At 45.2% G+C, this 15294-nt stretch overlaps 1 protein-coding gene across 1 annotated transcript in view; it reads left to right on the top strand.

Annotated features, from left to right (window-relative positions):
* Positions 1 to 15294, top strand: part of RTN1 (reticulon 1) — a 124335-nt gene that overhangs the window by 68052 nt on the left and 40989 nt on the right. Inside the window, exons 2-3 of the mRNA XM_054286927.1 lie at positions 2462 to 3199; positions 7573 to 8355. Of these exons, the coding sequence (XP_054142902.1) occupies positions 2462 to 3199; positions 7573 to 8355 (1521 nt within the window). The remainder of the gene's footprint in view (positions 1 to 2461; positions 3200 to 7572; positions 8356 to 15294) is intronic.

Consider the following 15294-nt stretch of genomic DNA (forward strand, 5'->3'; position numbering starts at 1 on the left):
TGAAAACAATTCACACCAGAACCCAATGGAACAATCACCTGTGGGTAAACAATCTCCAAACACATTCCACATGAGCAAAACACAGGAGAAGCAAATGAGATAAGAGTTGTTTTCCTTTCCTCTGAGGCTTCTCAGCTTCCCAGGAGAAAAATCCTGGGCGAAGGGATTATTTCAGAGAATGTGAACGCCACAGTTAAATGTAAAGGTGCATAGATAGAGAGGGGGAAATAAGACCCAAGTTCACATCTGCACAGTGACCTCACCTCACAGCTCTGAAGCAAGAGCTTGCCTTGATGATAAATGCTACACAGCAGTGAGAACACCCAGCTGAAGGCTGGGAATGACTGGGAATGGATGATTTTCCACCTGCTGGCTGCAGCACCCCTTGCTCTGCGCTCTCCTGTGGCAAAGGCTGCTACAAATCCCTGGCTGTGGGGATGGAGCTGCTGCCTGCACCGTGTGTGCAGGGGCAGATTAGCAGGGAGGGCTGCCCCCAAAGCCAGGGAGGATGGGGACACAGCAGCAAGTAACACAGGTAGGATGAAAAACAAGGAGTAGCACGTTGGGGTTGTTTTTTCCCCTGTGCTACCAGGTTTCCTCTTGTAATGGGAGGGACATGTTGTTCCCCCAGCCTAGAGGCAATCCAGGGAAAAGAAATTGCTTGTAAGACATCACAACACTGCACAATGCAGAAATAAGATGAGGGAAACAATCACTCTGCCTTTGTGCAGGGCTTGGGGTGTATGTATGTGTCAAATCCAGTGAGGTTGTGCAGTAAAATAAAGCCTTCAGCTACAACTCTGAAGTATTACAGGGCAGAAAATACTGCTTCAGGGCTCCCTAAATGAGCTGCACATGCCTGATGCATGGAGGGCTGTGGGGAAAAGCAGTTGTGGTGGTGTTTAGAGATGGTATCAGTCTCTGTTTGTGCAAGGGGGAAGGAAATACCCAAATGTAAGTACCTGGGGAGCTTTTGCATGGACGTGTTCCAGCTTCTGGCTTTGCAGCTGCAGCAATGTCCCTTTAGTTTTGTGATGAAATCTGCACTGTGTGTTGTGGTGTTCACAGGGGTCCCAGACAAGAGAAGAGATGAGAGTCTTGACTCCACGTTTCAAAAGGCTGATTTATTATTTTATGATATATATATATTATATTAAAACTATACTAAAAGAATAGAAGAAAGGATTTCATCAGAAGGCTTGAAAGGAAAAGAATGGAATGATAATAAAATCTTGTGACTGACTAGAAAGTCCAAGACAGCCGGACTGTGATTGGCCATTAATTAAAAACAACCACATGAGACCAATCACAGATGCACCTGTTGCATTCCACAGCAGCAGATAACCATTGTTTACATTTCGTTTCTGAGGCCTCTCAGCTTCTCAGGAGAAAAAATCCTAATAAAAGGATTTTTCATAAAAGATGTCAGTGACAGTGTGTGGTAGCCCAGGCACGTGTGGAGCAGGTCAGGAGCCTCACATCCCTCGCAGGTGATGAGCAGAGGTTGGAGAAAGCCAGCCAGCCCCTGTGATGCTTCAGCACACAAGGGGTTAACAGGCTGCTCCCTCCCATAGGCAGCAGCTCCTACAGACGTTGGCTTTGTTCCTCCTCTTCCCATTCCCTCGGCCCCCACAGGAATCCTCTCTCCCCCCTCCCTGGTGGGGGATCTCGCTGTTCCTGTCCTCGAGCTGTGCTTTATATGGATGCTGCAGAGGGAGAGTGGCCGCTGTTTCTAATTTAATTAGCATCATCCCGAGGAGCTGAGAGCGTGGCAGAGGGAATTAGAGGCATGAAAATGATGCAGGGGTTTAACCACCGTCATGCCAGCATGGTTTCTAGATGATGCACATGGGCTACAGCTTTCTGAACATGTGGAAATCACTAAATGAGGATGTTGAGTTTCTGCCTTGGTGTTTCACAAATTTAGGGTTGCTACTCTTAAGAGAAAATGTAATCTAAATCTGCTTGCAACTCGCCCTCTCAATTTCTGTCCAGCAGACATTTTTTTCATAATGAAAAGTTTCCTTAGGATGAAATTCCTCCATGTCTACGTATTTGAAAAAAAATTTGGCTTAGTATTGGACATTAGATTTCTTTTAAAGATATGGGATGACGAGCCCCTGGGTTGGATTGTGAGGGATGTTGTGAGGTTGCAATCATAGGAAGTTTTTATTTACAGGCTGGGCAAACATTGGCCAGGAATATTTAGTTACTATCAGGATCCTTATAGTTATTTTAAGATAGAACAGCAGCTGGAAGCCTTGTGTGACAGATTTGCCACTATATTGCCCAGAGGCATAGAAAGAGACAGTCCCCAAGAGCTTGCAAGCAAAGTCAAGTCTGGTTCACAAACCGAATCTAAGCTCAGCAGGGGGTGAGCGTGGCTTTGCAGAAAGCTTGATGCAGAAATCCTGCAGGCACTTGTGTCTCACTGTGCCTGCTTTTTGTGTGTTTGCTTCAGGTGTCACAGGCTCGTCACATCTCTTCGACTACGGCTCCACTGCCAACGGAGGGGACAACTCCTTCTACACCTCCCTGATCTCCGATGTCCACTACACCACCCCGAGGGACTCCACCTATTTCACAGGCATCTATCAGCAGGAGAATACCCCCATTCCCTGCTCAGGCAGCACAGAGGGGTTTAATGCCCTGGGCCATCCTGTTCAAGACGTGACTGGGTTTGAGTCCCGTGGCTTGTTTAGCTCAGACTCGGGAATAGAGATGACTCCTGCAGAGTCTACTGAAGTCGACAAAACCTTAGCAGATCCCATGAAAGTAGAAGGTTACAAATACATGGACATGAGTAGATCAGAAGAAATAAAGTACCAAGAAAAACACGACTCTGACTCAGAAGATGAGAACCCAGGCCTTAGTGATAAGTACCGGGGAACACCTGTGGGGTCCAGCCACACCGCCGAACCTCCACGGACGCCTTCAGAGAGTGCAAAGGCAGCCAAGGAACAAGACCTGCTGGAAGACAGAAAGTCTGGGGGTCAGCACAGTCCCTCTGGGGGTACAACCCCTGTCAAGATCACACTCACTGAGACAGAAAGCACCAAGGAAGCTGCCAGCAAAGAGCCGAGCCCAACTCAGCCGGACACCGGCCTGAAGCCGAGCCATGAGGTGGTGCCCACAGTGACGGTGTCAGAGCCCGAGGATGACAGCCCAGGATCTGTCACACCACCCTCCTCTGGCACAGGTAATGCTGGTCTTGGTGCAGGGCACTGAGGGGTTTGCTGATCAAGAAGTGGTTGCAATTGTACCCTGCACATTGGAGAATTACCGGGGATTTTTGGGGTGAGAGAGGGCATTACAAGACTCCATGGCCGGAGGTGTTTGTGCTCTCCTCTGGCACCATTTTGTGTAGCCAAAGTGAAGGGGGGGGCAAACTGTGCTCCCCATCATGGCACACTGCTCAGGATGGGCTGTCCTTCTGTATGGAAAAAGATCCAGGCCTGCTGAGCCCAGCCCTCGGGGATCTCTCCTCAGGGGACGCAGTGTCCCTGTGGGTATCTTCATCCAGGCCATGGTTTGAGCCGGATCCTGGTGATTTGGGGGTCTCTTGGTCACCCTGATTGCCCTGATTCCCCAAGGGAAATGAGATGTGTGGGATCAGGGCAATGCAACTGACTGGGTTGATATTATGAAAATTTTAATGGCTGGCTTAGCATCTCTTTGGCCCTGCAGAAAATAAGGTTAAATTGTCAAAATCAGTGCTGTTTTCATGTCAAAGTGCTGATTTTATAAAGTGCTGAGGAGGGAAATTCTGTCACCTCATTTACAAAGGGGACCAGATGGACAAAGGGCCAGTCTTTTTAAAGGACTCCTGATTGCTCTTGGGAGGTTACCAAACTCCCATGTTTATACATTTTTCCTACTGTCTGATTACTGCATTAGTCCATAATATTTATTCCTCATTTTCCCTATTATACACAGCTAAAATATAAAAGTAGCATAGTCCTTAAAAAGGACAAAATTTTTGTGACAGAAAACCAAATTTTTAGACTGAAAATTAAATTTCCGTGTCCTGGATTAAAATCCTTTAACAATGAACATTTGACAAAGAACATCCCCCATAAGATGAAACTTATACTGCTTCAATTTTATTTAGAAGCATTTAAGAAAAAACAACTAGAATTTCCTTAAAATGGCAGTCTGGTACCCACACTAATACCTCCCCTTGGAGGAATATTTGGTTCCTACAGAAAAGTGAGGGAGCATTTCCACATAGGAAAAGGAGATAGAGTCCACCACAGCTGTGAATTTATTCTGCTTGCATCAGCCAGAAACTTTAATTAATAGACTTTAGAGCCATGACATTTTTCTTCTTTTATTTGATTGAGTGAAATCACACACTGCTCCTTAGACGCGCCACTGTTCATCGATTCACACTTTTTGCTACAAGGTAATTAAGGACTTCAGGCACTGTTACTTATTCAGACATGGTGTCTGTTCAAGGCTGCCTTGGGACTGCTGGGTATCTGTATTCCATAAAAATTGTTTATCCACCATGTTAAGGAAAGAAGAAAGCATCTTCTTCTAGAGGCTGGCTCCCAAAGGGTGTTTTCTCTGCATTTTCCCTCCTTTCCTGCAGCTGGGAATGTTCCAAGCCCAGATCCCACATTCATAAGTGATGAAGAAATTTAAAACCTGCCCTTGCTATTCCCACGCAGTGACCCAGCAAAGTCGTGGCTCCTAGGTGCCCCTGAAGCATTCTGGCAAAGCTGCCAGCACCCCCTGCTTGGATCAAGACTTTTGAAAGCATTTTGCTTTTAATCTCTGGCCCTCATCTTTCTGGGCAAGGAAGATGTGGTCCATCTCTGCGCTGAAAGGCCGTGGGTATTTATCCACCTCCCAGTGCCAGCAGTGAATGTGACACCCTGCTGCTGGCCACAAAGGGCTGTTTTATTCACAAGGTGAATGCCAGGGCTGGGAGGAGCAGGGTGAAGCCCAGGGACGGCGTTGCTGTGCTACCAGGGCTGGAAGTCACATGCCTGCTTGGATCTGTGCCGGGTTCAGTCTGGCTCTGGGAGAAAACGCTCGCATGTGGCGGTGCAGGAGAGCAGCACAGCTTCCTGCAGCCAGAGGAGATGCAGGAGCTCCCAGTGCACCAGAAAATTCCCAGCATCCAGATGGGAGTGTGGTGTAACAACACCAGCGCCTGAATCCTGTCTGTGGCCACAGTCTGGGGTGCAGAAGGAAATTTTTGGGTCATTTTTGCAGGCTGGAAACTTTCCTCCACTCCACTGTGCGACCCAGCCCTGTGGGTACCTGCAGGCACTGTCCTGTCAGGGACCTCTTCACCAGCATCTGCTGGAGGAAACTTGGGGATTTATTTTCCTGGTGGCTTTCTTGACTCCTCACAACCTGCAGTGCCACTTAGTGACCCCATCACATTAATAATGACTTTAAATTAGTCATGAATGAACACTCAGGATCCCAGAGGAGAAATTTCCATGTGTGCTTGATGGCTGTGTCAATGTGACTGGGGAATTGCAGTCAGAAAATGCAGACTGGGCTGTTAATATTTTTGTTTTGTTTCAAATTTTGGGTGACGAGATAGCCATTATTTTTCTTAATATAGTTCATAATGATATTGAGAATTACAGTAGAAAAAAATTAGTTTCATTCTTGGACCCAACTGAGTTAAAAGCAGAGATAATTCACCACCCACACCCTGAGAAAAAACCGAACCACAAATTAATAAAAAAACCAACTAGTCAACAAACCAAAAAAAGAAAAAAAAAAGAGAGAAAAGTTTCTGATATTAAATTTTCAACACCTGAAAACTAAAGTTTGGCAAAGCTACAGGTAACTACACATGGCTGATAGGATCAGCAGAACCCAGCAGCCCCACGTGTGTATTTGTCCCCAGAACAGACGAGTATCTATTGGTGACAGTCGGATGCTGTCGTGTGTGTCCTGAGCCCATGTTCCTCTTGACTGAGGATTTCCCTGGTTAAAACCATGTTGTTGAGCCACTGATCAAGCAGTGACCAGCACTGCCTTGTGCCTCAGCTTTTTCTTCAGAAGGTGATGCTTCTCTTATAAGAAGTACCTGCATGGGAGATGCTGTATAAGGTCAAGCTGATATTACTGTGAGTCATCCCAGACAGGGAAACTGTGCCTGTGCTCCCAGCCCTGCTAGAGGGACACGTGCTGCTGTGAAATCTATTGTGTTGGTTCCTGTTGGAATTTTGGTTATTGAGAATTTCAGATTTTTTATGTTGATAGGTATTGAGAATATTGCATTTGATTTGAGGTTATGGAGAAAGTTTTTAAAATTGAATGATAGAATTAAGATCATAGGTGTGTAGTTTGAATAGAAGTGTGTAATATTAATATTATATAGTAGAACATAAACTATATATAATTAACTATAGTTATACTTTAACTATATATTGTTAACTACAGTTATAGTTTCACTATATATAATAAACTATATAGTAGAAAACTTAGAGTTTAAGATTTTACACTATAGTAATATAAATAAAGTAAGTGGGAGGTTTTAGGGTAGAGGTTAGTTTTCTGTAGGTTTTTTTAAATGGGTTTGGGAAGTATTGTATAATTAGATAAAATTAATATTAATTATATAATATTATATATAATTGTATTGTTTTATATTAATTATATTATATATATTTTATTATTATTATGTAATTGTATAATTATAGTGTGAAAAATGCCAATCACTTGTTTTTAAAATGTTAAAAGTTTAATAGTAATAAAATGGTTATAAAAATAGTGATATAATTAGAGTAATAAAAATTTGGACAATTTGGATTAGGACAATATGAGACAATAAAAACAAAGAGTTATGGACAGTCCAGGTACCTCTTTCTGGGCAAAATAAGCCTGAAAAAGGACACTCATTAACAGAGGATTAGACTTTAAACACAACAGCCTGTTGCATATTCATACACCTCATCCATGATGCATAAATTCCATTCAAACACAGAATTCTGTCTGGGCAGTGTCAACTTCTTTCTCTGAATCCTGACGGCATCTTCAGGGCTGAGCGAGGAGGAAAGAAGTTAGGGTTTTTTGTTGATAAGACAGCAATAAATTCTTTTTCTCTGAAAGATTCAGGTGTCCTGTGGCTGCTATTTCACTGCGAGTCCTTTCTTTAGAAAAGTATCCTACATAGCATAGTTTCTATTTTAACATTATTTTAAAACCTAAAACTATATTTAACACACTACTTAAGAAAAATAATACAGCATAACTTTCTAACATAACACACATAATATTCCTTTTATTATTTACAAAAAGCCAATCATAAAAGACGCATTTTCCACAACAGTATTGTATTATAGTATTAATTATAGTATAGTATTATATCCATATAATATTATGCTATATATAGTAATAGTATAGTATTATATTATAGTGTTATAGTATAGTATTATATTATTGTTATATTATTAATCATAGTATAGTATTATATTATTGTTATATTATTGTATAGTATTATAGTATATAATTCGATAAAAATCTAAGCTGCTGGAAAATAAGATTATTGTATTTTTCTCCTTTTTTTTTTTTTTTTTTTTTTCTCCTGCATGATGGCAGAACCATCCGGCTCCGAGTCGCAGGGCAAAGGCAGCCTGTCGGAGGACGAGCTCATCAGCGCCATCAAGGAAGCCAAGAGCTTTTCCTTCGATGCCGCGGAGGCGCAGCGCGCCCCGGCCGCGGCCGCGGAGAAGCGGGAGCCGCGCCCCAAGCCCGGCCGCCCTCCCTCCGCCCCGCACGGCGAGCACGAAGCCAGCAGCGCCGAGTCCGGCGACTCGGAGATCGAGCTGGTCTCGGAGGACCCGCTGGCCGCCGAGGAGGTGCTGCACTCCAACTACATGACCTTCAGCCACATCGGGGGGCCCCCTCCGTCGCCCGCCTCGCCCTCCATCCAGTACAGCATCCTGCGGGAGGAGCGGGAGGCGGAGCTCGACAGCGAGCTCATCATCGAGTCCTGCGATGCCTCCTCGGCCTCCGAGGAGAGCCCCAAGAGGGAGCAGGACTCCCCGCTGATGAAGCCCAAGGTCATGGACATTATCAAGGAGGAGAACAACTCGCGCGCTGACGCCTCGGAGTACGAGGCCGGTAAAATGACGGAGAGCAGGATGAACAGGGAGAACCTGGCGGAGTCCTCGTCCTACCTGAAAAGCTCCTTTGTTGCACCAAAAATAGGCGCTGAGCCCCCGACCTCTGCCGTCAGCACCGAGGAGCTGAAGGAAAGAGTAAAACTGAAGAAACCCATTGAAGAGACTGTTGTTAACCAAAGTAAAGTGTCTTCCAAGGACTTTGGCAAAAAAAGTCCGCTGGCTTCGTTGCTACTGCCGTTTTTAAATAAGCAGAAAGGTAAATGCAGATGTCGTGTTGGTTTTTGCAGTGCTGCTGAGAGGAGGGGGAGGGAGAAGTGCCTGGTCCTTGCAGGGGAGAGGTTCGGAGTGCGGAGCAGGGGGAGCTGCAGGCACAGGATACCCTCAGGGGGAAGCTGGGCACGCCTGTGACAATCCACACAGCATCCCTGACCTGCCCATCCTCTTAGGGAAGAGATAAATACCAGCAAAAAAAAGAGGCATCCTCTTAGGGAAGAAATAAATACCAGCAAAAGAAGAGGCATCCTCTTAGGGAAAAAGTAAATACCAGCAGCAATAATTTTTAGGCTTAAGCATAAATACAGGATGGTGCAACCCCAGAACTGTAAGGATGATTTGTGCATCAGGTATCTGGAGGACAAAGAGGAACAAATGATCATCTTACCTTTTAAATACTACTTGCTTTGTCCCAGGGGAGGGGTGCAATCAGGGTCCTGCACCTCTCAGGAGTGTAAAGATAAAGATTTTGAGGATGCCTTTATAAAAACAAAGAGAAAGACTTGGAGGAGGAGAGGAGCTGGGGAGTATGGGTGTTTCTGGAAGTGTTCAAGGCCAGGTTGGATGGCCAAAAATTGATTTTGAGTGCAGGAAAGGCATGTAAAGGCTGTGCAAAGGAGAAGCCCACATTCAGCCCGACCCCAGAGCAGTGTTGCTGGTTGTGCTGCTGGCAGCCGGTGGGCTCTGGAGCTCCCTGGTGTTCTGCTGGGTGTGCTGACACCACGGCCATGGCCCTGAATAACGAGGTGGGGAACAGCGAGTGCGTGTGTGGCTTGCACAGAGATCTCTGCTTAACGTCTGTTGCCATCCAGTGGCAATAACAAAAACGGGCAGCCACTTCCCAGCTCCATTTCACGGGAGCTGTCAGGATCCAATGGAGTGGAGCTATTCCCACGCTGTTGATCACCAAGCAGCCTTTCCTGCTTTTCCACATGGTCGGAAAGATGGCTTTGCTTGATGCACCCCGGGCTTGGCTTTGGCAGGAGTTGCGCAGTTGTTACCTGAGTTAGTGCTGCCTCCTGCTCCTGCAGAGCACAGAGGGGAAGGCAGAGCTGCAGCCAAGCAGCCCTCACATCACTCCTGGATCTCCTGCCCTGGGGTGGGCAGGGGTGGGCACAGCCCTCCCACAGCAGGGCTTGGAGCATGACTGACTGTGGCGCTGCAGGAAGGGAGGCTGCCAGCTCAGTTTCTTCTTCCTTTTTATTCTTTTAAAAAATTATTATGAGCTGGACTTGCACATGGCTCAGTCATACAGGGAATTTCAGAAAAGACCTGCTGTCCTGGAAACATCAATCCTTTGGCCCAGGGCATTTTGCAAGAAGTGTGGATCAAGGCAAGCTGAGGAGGAGCTCTTTGGCTGAGTCCTTCTGTCTTCTCTTGTGGTGCCTTTTGGCCACTCTCTGCCAGGATGGCCTGGCTTACCTTGTGCTGGTGTCCGACAGCCTGAGGACCTGGTCCTGGGAGGAGATCCCCCTTATGCTGGAGGATCATGTCTCTCTCCAGCTCTTCTACAGTATTAGACGATTCCTTCTTCTTGATGCATTTAATGAAATAGGCAGCAGCTTGTTACCTCTCAGATCAGCTGCCTGATGTCAGGATATATAAAAGAAAGAGATGTGGACATTTGAAGTAATGGTTATTTTAATTTTGTTTTTGCTTTATGGCAGAATTTCACTTAAGAGAAGGAAAGCCCAGGCCTGGGACTGTGGGCTGTCACTCACAGGTTGGATGACACAATGGGCAGGACCCAGGCTCCAGGCAGGATCCTGCTGGACACACAGTCAAATAAAATTAATCATTTCAAGTGCATTATTCTGCAGCACAGGCCTGTGCCAACCTGACACAAAGCATCTTGATTTTGATGCCTTATGAAAGGCTTTCACAGCACTGCTCCAGTCATTCCCCTACAAATGTGAGTCCTTACCACACAACCTGGGTGGCTGCTGTGGCTCCAAACACCCATGAGGGACACCAAGGTTCAGGGCCACCCATTTCTGTGTGGTATCCTGGTGTCTCTTAGGTAGTGTCACAAGCTGCAGTCAAGGTTTTGGGCTGACAGTGGCAAATTCCCTGGGTTGAAGAAGGTGTTTTCCCTCCTTCCTGGTGCCTCTTGTGCTGTCCCATGGTGTCCAGGGCCTATCCCAGAGTGGAAAAGCACTAAGCAGTGTGGGCTTTTCCCCCATTTGGTGTCACAGACAAACTGATTTTACAGAGTTTCTCAAGGAACTGGTTTTCCAGCAGAGATCTGGGAAAGACCTGAATTTGTTGGGAATGCTTTTTTGTTCAGCTAAACATCATCTGCATTGAGTTAGCACATCCCTGCTGTTGGAGGAGCTGCTAGTGAGGCATTTTTCCATGGGAAGGGGATGTTTGGTTGGGTGCTTTAGCAATCTGAGGCTCATTTCTCATCTGCATGCTCTCACCAGGCTGGCTCTGCAACCAGCAGCAAGCCAGGCCAAGGCTTAAGCATACGGGAATGTTAGTTTAATATTTTAGTGCCATCTGCTGTAAGTGCCTCCACACTCTGGCCCATCTGTTTTCTGTGCTTCAGTTTGCTTTTTATGGGGCTCTGGTAGCTTTGCATCCTTTGGAAAGCCCCTGCTTGGAAAAGGTGTAGGGGAGAGGGATGTCCTGCCTGGGGGTGGAGCGTCCACACCTTGTGATGCTGTAGGAGGAGTGGGATAAAAACCTGTCCAGAGAAGGAAACATGTGCACCTAGTCCTGGTCTCTCAGAATCTCTGCTGGTCAAAGTGACTCTGAGATATGTAAAAGCCTCTTTTCTCAGCGCAGCAGTCGAAGAAGGAGTCAGGATTCTTCTGTTCTCATTCTCAAGGTTGTTTATTATTTCTTATCAATAAAATTCTTTCTCTGACCCACCGAGATCTGTCTGGCAGGTCAGGTTGAGGCACACTGCCCGCCTCAGAGGCAGTGTTGTCTTTTTATACTAAAAACTACGTGTGCATTGTTTACCATAACTTCCCAATACCTATCACCTATGTTAGACAGTGAGTTTCACCTATGTTAGACAGTGAGTTTCTACCTTAAACCAATCCAAAAGTGCCACCATCACAGCAGAAGATGGAGGTCAAGAAGAAGGAGAAATCACAGACATCTTTTATGAAAAATCCTTTCCTTGAGATTTTTCCTCCTGAGAAGCTGAGAGGCCACAAGAACAAAATGTAAACAATGGTTATCTGCTGCTGTGGAATGCAACAGGTGAATCTTTGATTGGCCCATGTTGGATGTTTGTAATTAATGGCCAATCACAGTCAGCTGGCTCAGACAGAGAGTCCAGGCCACAAGCCTTTGTTATCATTCTTTCCTATTCTATTCTTAGCTAGCCTTCTGATTAAATATTTTCTTCTATTCTTTTAGTATAGTTTTAATATAATATATATCATAAAATAATAAATCAAGCCTTCAGAAACATGGAGTCAGATCCTTGTCTCTTCCCTCATCCCAAGACCCCTCTGAACACAGTCACAGAGAAAGACTGGACACGCCCAGATTCCTCCATCTTGCCTCGTGAACCCCCATTCCAAAAACCCCAAAAATCTATTTTTTCACCCCATGACAAACTAACTATTATTCTACTTAAACTCTCTTGACTTGTAATTCTTCATATAAGGTTGGTAATTGTTTTTTCCATGAGTCAAGATCAAAGGCACAGGGGCCTTGGGCTCTGTGCCAAGGTCTCTGAGCCCCCTGGGCAGGGTCTCAAGTCCTACAGGGCAGCCAGAGGAATTTCCTGGGTTCTGACACTGGTCTTGCCATGAAATCTTAGAGTGGCTCAGTGGACCTCTGTGGTTCCTCTCACATGGAACCATTCAGGTGGGAAGGGGCCTGTGGAGGCTGCTGGTCCAACCCCTTGCTCTCAAAGCAGCTTGGTCAGGTGAATCAGGGCCTTGTCTGCCATCTCTGACCTCCTCTGCCACCTCTGTCCATCCTCTCAGCCGAGGCAGAGCTTTGGGGGAGCTGAGTTGGAGCCTGCAGGTCTGGGTCAGTCCTGTGCTGTCGCCTCTGCGGGCAGAGCAGGGTAAAGGAGAAGTGCCACTTGATGCAGCTCAGACAGAGAGGGCTGGCAGGAGCTCCATGAGGACCCAAGAGCCCATCTCCTGGCCCACAGCCATGATTCCTGGTAGAACACTCTTGACAGATGCTGGTGACTCATTTGGAAAGGCCTCTGTTGGCAGATCCTCCGCCAGCTCCAGGTGTCTCTCAAAAACTGTTAAGTCTTCCGACCTTCTTTACTTTAGGCTAAGCAATTCTGGTTTCTTCTCTTTTTTTCCTTCTGTGGTTATGTTTTTGAGCTTTCTGCACTGTCTTGTTCCCTCTGTTCTTTCCCACCACTGGGCCCCAAACCATCATCTCCAGCTGTGACTGGAGGAATTTCCCAATACCAGCACTGACTCTTCCTCTGCCCATGGAGGAGGGGAGAAAACTTCCCAGACATACATTTTTGCCCCACCTCCCCATTTCTGGCCATTTCATGCAGTTCAGCTGCCCCCTGACAGCTTGTCACCCACCAAGCTGTGATAGCTCAGCCAGAGCTGAGCTGGAGATGTGCAGGCCATGCTGGTGGCAATGAGCAGCGTGCACACCAGTGGGTCTGGGCTGTGCAGGGTTTGTCCTTCACTCCTTTTTCAGGAAGCAAGGAGTGAGTTTGGCCTCAGGAGTGGTGGCAGTGCCACCTGTCCCATCTATAGAGGGGACGCTGCTGAAAAATAGTCAGGTGCTGACTTTGGAGTTCTTCCTGGAGTCTTGGTTTGATGGGAGCATAGCAAGGTCACTCAGAGGAGATGCCTGCACTGTGGAAAGGATCAGAACAAAGCAAAGAACAGGGGATTTTCTCCCGAGATAATGGTTTGCTTGGGCAGGGACTGGGATCAGTGGTGATTACTGCAATAATCCCTCTCACAGTGAACACCATGTACATACCAGAGCATGACCTTTTTATGACCTTCAGAAATGTCTCAGTAAATCTCACCCCCTTATTCCACAACCTGTGTTATCCATAGCCTGATTATTGGCCTGCTTCACCTCTAGCATCTCTTTCCTTCCCTGATCTTCATCTCTCTTGGTGAAAATTGCTTCCCATCTATTGGGTAAGGTCAAACTTTTAATGCTGTGTGTCAAAGCATCTTAAACCCAGTGACTGGATGCTTAGAGGGGCTTTTAAAATTGGGTATAGCTCTAAAGTGGGAGGATCACATGTCCTCTCCTGGGACTGCTGTCTACTCCACTGCCTGTGAGTGTTAAGTACTGAGCTATAAAAAATTATAGGCTTTATCCTCCTGTTTTTATATATCTTCCCTTCCAGAGCAAGGGACAGCCTCTGAAGAGCTGCCATCAGTTGCAGCACTCAGACAGAAGTGTAGCTTTCTGACAGATATGACACAAGATGGTGTTTATAAAATCCTCCTGCCAGATCAAGATTACAAAGTGACCAGCAGAAAAACAAACAAACAAACCCCAGAAAGCCACTTGTTTAACTGTATGCAGGGAGCTGATGGTTGTGTCTAATATTTAAGTGTCAAGGCCATGAGTAGCAAACTCCAGCCAAGGACAGAGTTGGGAGGTGTCAGTATATTGATATCAGGAGCCCCCAATACAGGGAATAATGTGCTCTGACTGCATGATTCAGAAAGGCTGAACAAATGCTTCATTAAGCAATACTATATTACACTAATACTATATTAAATTTCATCCTAAAGATATACTATACTGAAAAGATACTAAAGAAAAACCCATGTCTGTCCGAGACAGCCAGGACACAGCTTTTTTTCAATTGGCCAAGGAATCAAAACAACCTTCACTGGTATCCAATAACCAAATCACTTTGGGTGAACAATCCTAATGACATATTCCACATGTGCAAAACAACAGGAGCAGTGAATAGAGATAGGAATTATTTTATCTCCTTCTCTGAGGTTCTCACTGCTTTACCCAGGAGAAATCCTGGGAGAGAGAATTATGTCTCTCTCTGTTCAGAGAATGTGAATACCACATCTGTAGGCAAACAAGAACCTGCTAACAAGAGGAGTGGAGAGAAAAGATGTGTTCTGTGCAAAGATTTGTCTCTGGAGGTCCACAGCTTCTTATATCCACGTCTGTGTCCATGCCACACCAAGCTGAGCACCCAAAGCTGGCTCAGTTCTGCTCCTGGCAAAGGCTGCAAGGAGACAACTGCCCTTTTCATGAGTGATTTTTCTGTTTATTCAGGCACACCTCAAGTGCAGCATCACTCATAGTTTGAACACATTTTGAGAGCCAAAATCTTGACACAGATTCCCTTTTGGTGCCTCTTTGTGTCAGGGACTCGTGACTCAGCTTTCAGACAAGGCTGTGACACTGACAATCTGATGGTGGCCAGGGTTTGCAGACGCCTGGATGCAGGGATGCTTTGCCTGGATATTGCAGGAGATCTGAGAGATGTCATGGACAGAGAAACATCCAGCACCTATGAGATAGCAATGAAAGCTTTTCTGTGGCTGACACAATATACAGTGAGAGGTGATATTTACTCCAAACATACAGAAACAGGAAAAAACCCAAACCCTAAGTCATAAATAATGAAGGGGTGAAAGTCATACAACCTGTAAGGTTTTCTATAAATTATGATATATTAATTACATTAATATATATAATATATATTTCTATAATTAAAATATAATTAATAGATATTAATTTATTAATATAATTCTGATAGTTGTTATTATGTATTAGAATATATTAATTATGTATTAATATATTCATATATTATAATAACAACATATAATTAAATATTATTATAGATTGATTATGTAAATTATTATTCTATTAAATTGAATAAATATGTAAATTATTATGCTATTAAAAGATCTTTATTAGAATCACTGAATGGTTTGGGTTAGAAGGGATCTTAAAGAGCCTCTTGTTTCAA

Source organism: Melozone crissalis, unplaced genomic scaffold (assembly GCF_028551555.1).
Source record: "Melozone crissalis strain CALT ecotype California unplaced genomic scaffold, PUWL_Pcris_2 ptg000056l_1, whole genome shotgun sequence".
Taxonomy (NCBI): domain Eukaryota; kingdom Metazoa; phylum Chordata; class Aves; order Passeriformes; family Passerellidae; genus Melozone; species Melozone crissalis.